This window comes from Marmota monax, unplaced genomic scaffold, assembly GCF_021218885.2.
Source record: "Marmota monax isolate L192 unplaced genomic scaffold, Marmota_monax_Labrador192_F-V1.1 WCK01_AAM20220418_F8-fsc00103, whole genome shotgun sequence".
NCBI lineage: Eukaryota > Metazoa > Chordata > Mammalia > Rodentia > Sciuridae > Marmota > Marmota monax.
This window is the reverse complement of record NW_026694286.1, coordinates 4,902,098-4,915,992: the sequence shown is the minus strand read 5'-3', so window position 1 is coordinate 4,915,992 and position 13,895 is coordinate 4,902,098. Positions and strand designations below refer to the sequence as shown.

General features: G+C 37.6%; 1 protein-coding gene across 3 annotated transcripts in view; it reads right to left on the bottom strand.

Annotated features, from left to right (window-relative positions):
• Positions 1–13,895, bottom strand: part of Arhgap28 (Rho GTPase activating protein 28) — a 191,378-nt gene that overhangs the window by 4,226 nt on the left and 173,257 nt on the right. For all 3 annotated transcript variants that reach the window (XM_046467442.2, XM_046467443.2, XM_046467444.2), the window contains 3 exons: positions 10,724–10,780; positions 7,989–8,113; positions 943–1,007 (listed from right to left, as the gene is read on the bottom strand). In XM_046467442.2, the coding sequence (XP_046323398.1) occupies positions 943–1,007; positions 7,989–8,113; positions 10,724–10,780 (247 nt within the window). The remainder of the gene's footprint in view (positions 1–942; positions 1,008–7,988; positions 8,114–10,723; positions 10,781–13,895) is intronic.

The window sequence follows — 13,895 nt, the reverse complement described above, 5'->3', positions numbered from 1 at the left end:
TGAATCAGCCCTCAGGTGTATTTAAAGCCATGAGGTGGGCTGAGAGTACTGTGTGAGAATGCTGAGGATTCTAAGGAAGTTTGTCAAAGAGAAAGAAGACTTCGGGCAGTCCAAAAGACAGAAGGGACGACTGGATCTCATGGCCTAAGAGTTCTCTGGTGGCCTTGACAAGACGGCGATTTTGGAGAAGTACTGGGGAGGTGGGGGGAGGCTTGACAGGAGTGGTTTCAAGAGAAAACAGAAGAAATAGGAGTGCAGAGGACTGACTGATGGAAGGGGTTCGCTGTACGTGGAACAGAGAAACGGGAGTGGACCCGAGGGGGGTCAAGAGAGAATTCCATAGACGTGAGAGAAATGACCGACCATTTTTTAATTCCAACAGAAACGATGCCATTGGGAAGGAAAAGTGGAAGATGCAGGATAGAACCGAGGCTGACTGGAACAAGGCCCTGACCAGACAGGACCCCCTCAGGAAAGCCAGGAGGAGGCACGCAGGCCACAAGTCAGGGCACAGACAGGTGCATGGAGCTCAGAGGACGTGGACAAAGGCACAAGGAGAAGGGATTTTCTTTGGATCCAGTCCTATCAGGGAAATCAGTAAGTGAAAGATCCTGGGCTCTGAGCTAAAATGGGAAAATTGAAGAAAAAGGGTGTCATGCTTCTTCTCTCAGTTCTCAGTGCCCTTTGTTTTGCATGAACCTCAAGAGAGACTAGACCTAAGTCTGTTCCACATCCACACTAAAATAGTCTCACTTAAATTTTAGAATACTGTAGACAGGTCATGCACCTGTTTTTTTACATACGATTAAAAAAATGAAAACTGATTTTGACTTCTTATCCAAAATAAATAGACATAACACATAAAATATACCTTTATAATAACAATATTTCTTTTAGGATAGTCAGAGAATTTAGAAGCAGAAATTATTAAAGAATGCTTACCTATATTTCCTCCAATTTCATATAATCTTTGGTTCTGAATCTTAATACACTCTGATGAACCATGACTAAAAATAGAGAAAGCAATATAATTTTAACTCTCTTTCTTGATTTGAGGTAAATTTGCATATTAGAAACATGAAAACAAACAATTCATTCTGTCTTGATGAAATAAACTCCATAAAATCATATGACAGCTAGAGTCATGACAAAAATAATTTTTTTTTCCCTTTTTGACACAGATAAAGAAGTTGAAGTCCAGATAATTTGGGATGATTCCAAACCAAGATGGCATGCTCAGTGGCCTACACCAGAGAGAGCCCATTCTAGCCACAACTGTCAGCATGCTATTAGGGAGAGAACGGATGCTGACACATCGAGGCTGGCCAGGGAGCAGCTGCGTGTTTAATAATCATTTGTTGGCCACAATTCAAAAGTCAAGTTTCATTTCTATATTTGCCCAAAATTGAATGACATTCTCTGCTCAGCCCATGTCACATTTCTACATTTTGCAAAGTAAGGTTGACTTCTTTGTAAGTCTGCCTATAATAAAAGCAAATCAGAAAAAAAACAATTGCCCAATTCAATTTTTCTATCCCAGACTTGAATGCTGGGATAGAATAGCCCAAAAGACCAGGGCTGGTCTCCATGCGCTCCAGGAACCACCTGGGGCATGGCTACTTCTGATTGCCCTCGCCTCTCTGTTGTGAGGAAGGAGGATGAGTGCCCTCTTCTATTTAATTAACTTTATTTGAGATAATTGTACATTTTCATTTAGCTGTGAAAAAAATAATAAAGACAGATCCAGTGCACCCTTTGCCCAATTTCTCCCAATAGTACCGTGTTGCAAAATTTGAGGGCAATTCCACAACCAGAATGTTGACCGTGGTTCAGTCAAAGCACAGAACATTCCCATCATCACAGGCTTCCCTCCTGTTGCCTTTTTATAGTAACATTCACTTTCCTCTCCCTATTCTACCCTATCCCCACCTCACCCCTGGCAACCACTATTCTAGTCAGCATTTCTACAAATTCACAATTTCATAAATGTTGTCCAAATGGAAATATACAGCATGAAACCTTTTTGTATTGTTTTTTTTTTTTTTTTTCCTCCCACTCGGCATAAATCCTGAGATTCACCAAGTTGTTACATTTTCCTTGCTGAGTCATATGCCCTCCCTCGTGTGCATGTATCACAATTTGTTTGGTCATCCACCTCTTGAAGGACATCTGGGTTTTATCCAGTTTTGACTATATCAGTAAATCTGCTGTAAGTATGTGTGTACAGGCTTTTGTACGAAAACAAGACTTCATTTCTTTGGGATAAATGTTCAGAAGTATAAATGCTGGATATTCAGCTGAATATTTAGTTTTATAAGAAATTGCCAAACTGTTTTATGGTGTTACTGAACTATTTTACATGCCTGCCAGCAATGTAGGGGTGATCCACTTTCTATCTTTGTCAGTATTTGGTGTTGACACTATATGTTAGCCATCTTCACAGGTATGTAAGAATGTCACTGTTGTTCTAATTTGTGAGCATCTTTTCACATGTGTATCACCTGTATGTCTCTACCATGGTTCCAGGTGTACCCAAATGCCCCTGTGTTAGAGGCTTAGTCTCCAGCGTGGTGCTATTGGGAGGTGAAGGAAACTTAAGAGGTAGGGGCTAGTGGGAGGTCCTTAGGTAATCCCTTGAAGAGATTATGGGACCCCAGTTTCTTCCTCTTCTTTTTGATTGCAGACCAACAGTTTTGCTCTGCCATTGGCCACTGATATGTGCTGTCATGGGCCTAAAAGCAATGGGGCCAATCAGTCATGGACCAGAACTTCCAAACTATGGGCCAAAAGAAACCTTTTCTTTCTGTATGTTGATTTTTCTCAGGTGTTTGTGACGGCAACAGGAAGCTGACTTCAAAATTGGTTTGATAAAATGTATGTTCATGTTTTTTCTGCCTTTTCAAATTGGATTGTTTGGGGTTTTTACTGTTTTGAGAGTTTATGTATTCTAGGTACTAGTCCTTTGTGGAATATGTAGTTTGCACATATTTTCTCCCAGTCTTTTGCATGTCTTTTCATCCTATTCCTAGGGTCTCTCAGAGAATAAGTTTTCAATTTTGATGAGGTCTAATTTATCAATTTTATTTCTTGTATATCATAGTTTTGGTGTCAAGTCTAAGAACTCTTCACAGTCCTGGGTCACAAACACTTTCTCCTATGTAATTTTTTTTTTTTGTGTGTGTGTGTGTGTGATGCTGGGGATTGAACCCAGGGACTTATGCATGCAAGGCAAGAACTCTACCAACTGAGCTATATCCCCAGCCCTCCTATGTAATTTTCTAAAAGTTTTATAATTTTACATCACATATTTAACTGATCCATTTTGAGTTAATGTTTGTATGATGGGTGAGTTTTAGTTCAAGGGTTTTTTTGTTTTGTTTTTAACTTTTGCCTATGGATGTCTAATTGTACCATTTGTTGACAAGGCAATCCTTTCTCTCTTGAGTTACATTTGTACTAGTTTCTAGAATAGTCAAATTCATAGAGACTTAAAGTAGAAGATTGGCTACCAGTGGCTAGGAGCAGAGTGTACCAGTTCAGTGGTATTAAATATATTCATAATGTTGTGCTACAACTACCATCTACAGTAATCATTTCATCATATAAAACTGAAAATCTATGTCCATTAAACAATAACTTCCCATTGCCCCCTCCCCCTAGCAACTGTGATTCTACTTTCTTTCTCTATGATTTTGAACACTAACTAGCTCATAAAAGTAAATCATATAGTCTATGTCTTTTTTATATTTATTTTTTAGTTTTAGGTGGACATAATATCTTTATTTTATTTTTATGTGGTGCTTAGGATTGAACCCACTGCTCCACACATACTAGGTGAGCACTCTACCACTGAGCCACAACCCCAGTCCCACTATATGTCTTTTTGTGACTGGCTCATTTCACTTAGCATAAGGTCCTTAAGCTTCATTCATATTGTAGTATTTGTCAAAACTTCCTTAAATTTAAGGTTATTTATATAACATCGAATAGTAAATAAAGTGCTATTTTCATCATACATCTTAAAGGGTGACTTAAACATGACTAATCACTGTTTATCTTCATTATGTGCCTTAAAGCAGATTTGTAAATTGAAGAATTGCTTTTTCCCTCCTTATGTATTGTACACTTTAGAAGGAAATCATTTTAAGTAGACCATTTTAAAGTTGTGGAATCCCATCATTTTAAAATATAATTGTCTTATATGCATTCTGTACACATATTGAATACCATATTAGATGGTATGAGCTTTGCCTCCACCATCACACAATTTAAGAAATACATGAGAAGTTGGATAGTTTATTATATTTAGCACTATTTTTTATCCATTGTGATGTTCTCCTTTCCTTTCTTATGTTTCAAGCCTTGTTATCATTTCTTTTCTGTTTAAAGAACTTTATGAGTAGGCTTGTTGAGAAAAAACTATTAAGTTTTCTTTCATTGGAGAAAGTCCATCTTTCCTCCTTTCTTGAACAATATTTTTGAATATAGAATTGAAAATTGATGGATCTTTTCTTTCAGTACTTGAAAAATGTTATTACATGTCTGACTTTCAATGGTTTTAGATGAGAAATTCACTGTGATCTGAGTTGACATCTCCCTACAAGAAATCATTTCTCTTTGATACTTTCAAGATTAACACTTGGTCTTTAATTTTTACAAGTTTAATTATGCTGTGTTGGCATGAATTTCTATAGCTTACCCTTTTGGTTCACTCAGCTTCTTGAGTATATAGGTTTATGTCTTTGCTGATTTGGGAAGCTTCCTATCATTACTCCAAATACTTTTCTGGTCTCACTTTGTGTCCTCTTCTTTTGGAATAATGACCATAGGAAATTTAGCTCTCATTATAGTCCTGGGCAGGTTCTTGGGGCTATTTTTTCCCTCAGTATATTTTCTTTTTGTTGTTCAAAATAAATATGCTTTATTGATATGTTCTTAAGTTTTCTAATTCCATCTTCTGTTACCTCACTCCACTACTGAGCCTATCCAGCATATTTTTATTTCAGTTATTGCATTTTTCAGTTCTATAATTTCCATTTGGTTCTTTATGTTACAACATCTATTTCTTTGCTCAAATTTTCTGTTTTTTCATATGTTCTAAGAGAATTCATTAATTGCTTGTTGAAGCGTTTGTGACAGTTGCTCTAAAACCCTTGTCAGATAATTCTAAAAGCTAATTGTTTAATGTTGGCATCTATTGTCTTTTCTCATTCACCTTGTGATTTCCCCTGTAGTAATGGTTTTGTATTGTATTTGGGATATTACATTGTGAAACTCTGATCTCCGTTTTCCAGTAGGCAATCTTCCTGTTGAGGTTTAGCATGGATCTAGGTGGACACATGTATGTATGGCCTCTTGCTGCGCTCCATTTGGGGTGTAGATGAGCTTCCTGCCAGGCTTTGCTGACATTAGGGCAGGAGTAAATAGACGCTGACAGACCACTTTGTTGCTGTGGTGGAGGGTGAAGCTCAGTTTGTCACAGGTGTCCAGTGACAACAAAGGAGAGGGGGTTGGAAGCAGAGTATCTGCCATTCCTATTTCTTACCACCGTTTTACCAGATGTTAGATGGAGACTCAACTTCCCACTGGGCCTGGCAGATATCAGTAGGGGCAGGAGAGAACAGGGATGCTTGACTCAACCTGTCTGGTTCCATTCTTTTGATTGGGGGTGGGGGGAAGCTCAGCTCCCCACTGGGCACTACTGACACTGAGGAAGGGAATGGAGATAACCTGCCTAGTGCTGCCTCATTGTTGTTCCTCCCTAAGACTCACTGCTGCTGCAGGGAGGTGGATGTTCGGCTTACTACAAGACCTTGATGGTGCAGACACTATCCTGAATCAGGAATTGGAATTACTCTCTGGTTCTGTTGAACAGGGGATGGGAGAGCTGTTTCCCTCTTGGTCCCACTGAAACCACAAGTGGCAGTGGTATGACTCTTCTGATGATGTTTGGTTGGAGTAGAGGAGGTATTGCCCAAAAGGCTCTCTGTGGTTAGGCACCCCATTCCAGGTCCTTTGGTTATGGGAACAAGCTCTTCTTGGAGTCCTATCAACTGCTTGAGGTGAGATCTAGGCTGCAGGCTTCTGCAGGGCCTGTCTGGCATATGTGGGAGGCAATAAGGAAGCTCTCAAAACCATGTTGTTCTTCTGGACCTCTTCTTTCCACCTTTCAGAGTCCTTCTCTGATTGCTGTGTTAGTTTAAGAGGGAGGTCCTAGGAGGAACAGCACTCCTTCCCACTTTTGGTGTATAAGCACAAGGAGGAATGAATAGAGAGAAAATAAGCCTCTGGTATAATAGACCAAATGGCATCAGTTTGCAGTTTTTAAATGGAGATATCCATAGCTCTAATGGAAGAACAGACAAGACAAGATCTTTTGAAGAAGTTGTTTCAAAGGATTTGAGTCTATTTGTAGTCATTGGTTCTCACTTGTTTTTATTAGAAACATTTTTTTTCCACAAAAAGTCTACTTGAGAGTACTGAGGCAGTTTTGTAATATATGAAAGAAAGTAGGAACCTATTGGATGCTCAAGTACCTGGAATGCTATTTCAAGTCTTTGTATGACTTCACAGGAGGTAATTCTATGGTATCTTAAGTGCCTGGAACCGCAACAGAGAGAAGTAAACATTCAGGACTCTTGTTAACTTCTGTCTACTCCTCTTCTCCTTTTTAGTATAAGCTTTTACATATATGTGTGAGTCTGTATGTGTGTGTGTGTGCAAGCATGCACATGCATACATAGAGTGCACAAGTCACAAATATGACCTGATGAATTTTCAAAGTGAGCGTACCATGAAGCCAACACCCATGTCTAAAAAAAGGATTGGAGGCCTCCCACTTTCTTTCTCATTATGCCTTTGCACTGCCACCATCCTAACTTCTAATATCACAGATGACTTTCACTGGCTAGCTACTCTTGTTTATTCTTTTAACTGAAATTTTTATTGAAATAATTATAGCTTCACATATAGTTGTAAGAAATGATGGATTCTTTGTACTCCTGCCCAGTTTTCACCAATGGTAACATTCTGCAAAACTACAATAAAGATATTAATGTTGATAAAATACATCTATCTCATTCAGATCTAGCAGCTTGACTTGTGCTCATTTTGTGTGAATTAAGTTCAATACAATGTTATAGAGGTTTGTTGACCCACCAACACCACAGTGGAGTCCAACAGCACAGTTCCAATTCCACCAGCATCCTTCATGATGCCCTTTCCCTCCTATGCCCATCTTCCTCCCACAATCATCCCAAGTTAATGGCAGCTATTAATTTATCCTCCATTTGTACAATTTTTCATTTCAAAAATGCTATATAAACGGAATCATACAACATGCACACTTTTAGAATTGGCTCTTTCTGGTCAGCACAGCTACTCCTTTGAAATATAAGTGAAATGCTTTTTAAGGATATCCATGAGTTTTAGTAGAGACCAACAAACGATATATATGCTACTTATCATTCGAAAATCTCAAGGCAAATGTTTATACTTGAGTAAGCATTCCTATACAAAAAGGATTATGATTTATGCTCTTTTATGGTTATTGATGGCAGATACCTAAATCTAAATATCATTCTTAGTCTAAAGATTATTCGTAATATATTTGTATGTTTTCAGGAAAGAAACAACTGTGATGCCCATGAGGAAGTCTAAAGTAATGATATTCCTGTAAAACTATCAAGAGAGCTACAAAACTAGCTTGCTGTATTTTTTTTCATTCTAATAAAATGTACAATTCCACTAAATAAATGAAGTGACTAAGATAAAGAGTACCTCGCAAGAATCCCATTTGTAGAATTCCTTTAAAAAACGACTTTTGTATTTGCCTTTTCTCTGCTTTTAACTTTTATAGTCTTCTGGTAAAATTCCCAAAATAACAGTTCTAATTTTTCAAAAGGCAAAGGTTATAGGTGCCTAGAAATTTACTCATCTGATGCAAATCCCTCTTCCTTGTGAAGTGACCTTCCTTCACACTCACTCACCTGTTTTCATATTGAAATTTCGCCAATATGTCTTTGGCTTTAGTTTCACTATTCAGTTGAATGGCCATGGACACTTTAGAGAGAAGAGGAGCATGGACCCTTATGACTCCTTCTGGCACGTCAGACTGTCAATGAGGGAAAATTCAGTACATTGTGTCAAATTAGGATGAATTATTAGTTCAATGACTGCATTTAAGAAACATTAATTAGAAATCAAGTAATCAGAATTAGAAATTCATGTCAATATGACCAACATTTAATCAGAATAGAGCACTGTTTTCTTTTTAACCAAGAGAATAACTAATGACCAAACTTAGTCTGGGATTTTACTTTCATTAATTACACACATAGATGTCAAAATCATGAAAAGAGGGTTGGGGCTGTAGCTCAGTGGTAGAGCACCCGCCTCACACGTGTGAGGCACTGGGTTTGATCCTCAGCACCACAGAAAAATAAAGATTATTGTGTCCAACTACAACTAAAAAAATATGAAAATAAAAATAAAACATTTTAAAAAATAATGAAAAGAGTAAAACTGGCTTTTGACAAAAAAACTAATGTTTCCATCAATGTCTTTATTGAACAATGACCTAAATAAGCCTATTTTAAGTACAATTCAACATTTAAAATACTTTAAGAAGCCAAATTTCTGAAAATTTTAGTAATAAATTCTCAAATACCCTCTTTTCTTAAGTGGCCATGAATGGCCAGCTCAAATAAAATTCTACGTGGGCACTTGAAACTAGCCTGCAAAGCATGTAGCTAACCCTGTACAGAACAGAATGTGACTATGTTGAGGAAGAAGGTGTCTTTGCTTTTGAAGGATGTGATTAGCAGATCTTGGGGCTTTCAGCTAAATGAAATATTCAAAGGGTTGTGCTGCTGTTTGATTAACAGAAATTTCTGTCTTGTCAGAGTGGAAAATTCCATTTGCTTCAAAAAATTTTTACTCTTTTAATAATTATGTAGCTGAAGAGAAATAAATTTCCACTTGCAAATCTATTCCTCGGGTAATTGTTCTAAATTTCTAACTTCTTAAAGGATGGTACTATTGATAAAAGAAAGTGCATAGGAATTGACTCATTACATACCCTAGAATAACAACATAATAGGCTGAACTATTTCCCTAGAAATCATATTTGAAGTCCCAGATCCAAGACCCTCAGAATGTGATCTTACTTGGAAATAGGGTTATTGAAGATGTAATTAGTTAAGATGAAGTCAAACTGAAGTAGGTGGGCTTGTAGTCCAATATGACTTATGTCCTTTTCAAGAGTGGAAGAGATTTGTTCCTGTTAACCCTAGCCACATCAATGTTTATACAATTCACAATAACTAAACTGGGGAACCAAACTAGGTAACCTTCAAGTAGATGAATGAATAAAGAAACTGTGTGTATAATATTACTCAGCATTAAAAGAGAATAAAATGGCATTTTCAGGTAAATGGCTGGAGTTAGAGCTAAGCAAAGTAAGCCAATCCCAAAAAAACAAAAGCCAAATATTTTCTCTGATTATATGAATACTGATCCATAATGGGGATGGAGTAGGGAGCAGGGGAGGGATGGAGCAACTTTAGATAGGGCAAAGAGGAGAGAGGGGAGGAGAGGGAGGAGGGGCATAGGAAAGATGGTGGAATGAGATGGACTTCATTACCTTAAGTACATGTATGAAGACATGAATGGTGTGACTCTACTTTGTGAACAACCAGGGACATGAAAATTTGTGCTCTATATGTGTACTATGAATTGAAATGCATTCTGCTGTCATGTATAACATATTAGAATAAATAAATAAATTTAATAGAAAAATTACCAGCTCACGTTTTAAGAATTAAAATATTTCATCCAACAGTTACAAGATACTTAATATGTTTAGACAAAAGGATATTTCTGTTGCTTAAAGACGCTTGAGTCTAAAAGAATCAAATAAACAGTCTTCAATTTTTAAATTTAAAAAAAAAGGAGTGGAAGAAAGACGGGCAAATATAGTGAGAATGCTACGTGGAGATTGAAGCAGAGATTGAAGTAGTGCATCTATGAGCTAAGAAATGCCAAGGACTGCTGGCATCACCAAAAACTAGAAAAGAGGCCTGGAACAAGACTTTCCTCACATCCCTCAGAAGAAACTGGCCTTACTGACATCTTGATTTGGACTTTTAGCCTCTAGAACTATAAGAGCATGAATTTCTATTATTTTAAGCCACCCTGTTTGTGGCACCTTATTATGGCAGACCTGGGAAACTATAACACTGGTTTTAAAAAGGGTCAGTTCTTATAACACTTTCCTAGTATTAGCAGCAAGAACTGAGGGAACATGCCAGAAAATGGATGGTGAGGGATGTGGATTTGAGAGGGGGCAGAGTCCCTGGCTCACTGCAGCCAAGACTGTACTCTTAAAATACTCCTTGATTATCTCATGTCCTTCCCCTCCCAGCTCTGCAGCCAGAAGCCTCTATAAGATAAATTTCATGCTTTGGTATTATTGGGCTTATGATCATAACAACCCCACTTCCCCTATAACTTTCAGTGGCATTCATACTTGTATATAGGATGCCTAACCACACACCTCACAATCATCAGTTAGTTGAGTCTCTGTACAACTGTTTTATGTTCCATGCCATAAATGCCAAGTTTGAAGGATAGATCATGATCAAAATTATACAAGAATGTGGTAGATGCAGCCAGATTGTATGTAGGTAGTTAATGGGGAAAAGGAAACTATTTGTTTTCTTACCATTCTTCTAGAAGAGGGTGATTTTTGTAGTACCTTTGAAGTCTTGGGGCTTGTACCCTAAAGAAAACATGGTTAGTCGTCAGGATTCATGTTGGGAAACCAAGCATGAGCTGCTTATGGAATCTGGTACAATCTTTATGGTTTTAAGTATTTATCATTTAAGTATTTATTCATATATAATGAATATGAATTTTGACCACACACTTCCCCATCTATAAATTTATACTATAAATGACTTCATTTGTGAACAATGACATAAACAAGTTTATTCACTGTCCCACAAATTGTAATATCAAAAGATTGGATACCATCTAACTAGTTGTAGTTGGACAGAATACTTTTATTTTACTTATTTATTTTTACGCGGTGCTGAGCATCAAACTCAGTTCCTTGCACATGCTAGGCGAGCACTCTACCGCTGAGCCACAACCCCCAATATTGTAAAAATAAATATTGTATTTTTAAGAGAATATTAACAAGAAAAAAGTCTACATATTCAGTACTAATGTTATTTTTTTCCTGAATATTTTAAATCAGATCAGAAGCAGTGGACACTGATACAGAAGGTCAGTTGTATTCATATTTGCTAATCTGTGCATACAGCATATGTGGAAATATACATATTTATATGCTCCTGTGTAGACATATTCTGTCATTGGTGAAATTATTTGTCTTCAGGAGGGGAAGTCAAGACTGGCTAATTTTTTTCCAGTCTTTTCTAGCTTTTGAATTTGTAATTCAGTAAAGAACTGCCTATTCAACCAAAATTAAGAATTATAAGCACAATACTGCCAGGTGGTAGCACATACTTGTAATCCAGTGGCTTAGGAGACTGAGGCAAGAGGGTCACACATTCAAAGCCAGCCTCAGCACTTAGCAAGGCCCTGCCTCAAAATAAAATATAAAAGGGCTGGGGATGTGGCTTAGTGGTTAAGTGCCCCTGGGTTCAATCCCTGACACCAAAAATAAACAATTCTCCTACACAATATATTATAATAGAGCTAAAGAAAGACCATTGCTTCCATGGTATTTATAAACTTTAAGTTCAACCTTGGTGCTACATATAACCAATCCACATATATAATCCAGACATTAAAATAACTGACATTCATATAGCAATATAAAGTTTACAAAGTGCTTTACCTATATAGTATATGACTCAAACATCGTGATAAGTCTGTAAAATAGATATTACTTTACTTCCAATTTATAAGATAAAAAAAAATTGAGGCTCAAAGAGCAAATGAAATTTCCCCAAGCTCATATAGGTAGTAACTGGCAACCAGGCCTCTGCTTCAGCTCCACATGTATCATATTTATGCCATTAATATTTTCCTGAGTAAAAAGGACAGCACAAGAAACCCTAAAGTCCACCCCTCCATAAAAAAAAATGGCAAGCACTATCAGTATCAACTTTTTCAGAACTCTGGATGCTAACCTAAAGGTTGCAACCAGGGGGTTGTCTGAATAAGAACAACAACCAAATCTCAGTAAAAAAGCAAGCTTTGTGGTGTTTCCACTTACACTCTTCCCATCCTGTCTCCCTAGCTCTGCAAAACCTTGAAGGCATCAGCCTGCGTTCCTGGTATAGGTAAGAAGGGAACAAAATGGACCTTATTCACAAAGAATCCTAAAACTTGTTTTGACCTGTCTGGGTGATCCCTGGAAGACTGGCTCAAAAGACTTGCTTTATGTCGTCTAACTTGGAACCTGACCTGTGCTAAGAAGTGTAATATTGAAAATATTTATAGGCAAATGTTGTAGTCTCAGCTGCCTGATGCAGTGGATAAGAGCTGGGAAAAACAGATAACTGAAAATCTTGGGAGTCAAGGCTGGGTACTGCATTAGGGAATAAGGGTTTGAAAACCTTTGACATTTCTAAGAATTTAAAGGGCTAAGTACTCAGCCACTACTAAGCACAGGACTGGAAAAGACCTGAAAAAGGCATAAATTCTAGGCTGATCTCCAGGTTCTGTGCAAGCAGGAGGCAGAAGGCTCAGGAAGAGTTAGAAACTGCCTGGTTGAGGAGGGAAAGGGGACCCCAACACTCACACAGCTCATCTGCAAAGACTGTGAGGATGGTTTTTTTCTAGGCATTGAACAAAGCCCCCATTAAGGCAACAGCTAACCATTAAGCTCACGGAACAGAGATTTTAGTAGCCACACAAAACAGACATTACAAACTTAGTTCAGCAAAAAAGTGACTAAACAGGTACAACAAGCAGTGGCGACCAACTCTGAATAGGGATCTGGTAGGAGGGTTCCGATTTCTAAAGTTGCCACATTATAATATTCAGAATGTTCAGTCTTCAACAAAAAGTTAGCAGACATTCAAAACAGGAAAGAAAATATGTCTTATCCACACAACTACTGAAAAAAGAAGTTTCAACTTTGTGAATATACTAAAAACCAGTGAACTTTAAATGGTTAAAATGATGAATTTAATATTGTTTGAATTTTTTATAGATTAAAATTTTTTTTCCTTCAAATGCAAGTGTTGGTTTTCCTTATATGAAATCACTTTGCTTACAATCTACAAGGGACCACAGCCCTTCATCACTATTGTGCTGTGGTGAATCAGGTAGCAATACTGCCTCCTGCTTCCTGCCTCCCGCCTCCCTGCCTCCCTACCTCCCTGCTCTTTCTCTGAACAAACATCCCTTCCTTTCTTTCTTTTCAGTGCTACCCATCTTTCCTGATGTAACTTGCACACTACTTCCTCCATCAAGTCATCCACAATTCCTCAAGCTGACGCACATATCTTTATTCTCTGCACAGTCCTGGGACATTGTCTGCACAACTGGTCTGTCACTCAGGCATATCCTGGGTATTCATGCACTTAGACACATTTGCTTCTCACATTAGATGCAAGTTCCTTAAAGATGAAGTGAGTTTCAAGTATCTGGATCCTCCTTAAGGTTGAATGAAATCAATGCTTGACATTCATGGATCACCCCCAAGTTTAACTGAAGCAATGAAGATATTTCTTCTAAAACCTGTTTCCATGACATACCTCTACACAAATAATTTTGCTACAGGAAAAATTCCTGGGAATGCAATAAATTTACCAAAAGCCATTTGATGATTATCTCTCATATAATTCCATCTCTAAAGAGATCTTTTTCCCTACTTATTTGACTTACTGGATATGGGATTGCCCTTAAATCCAGTT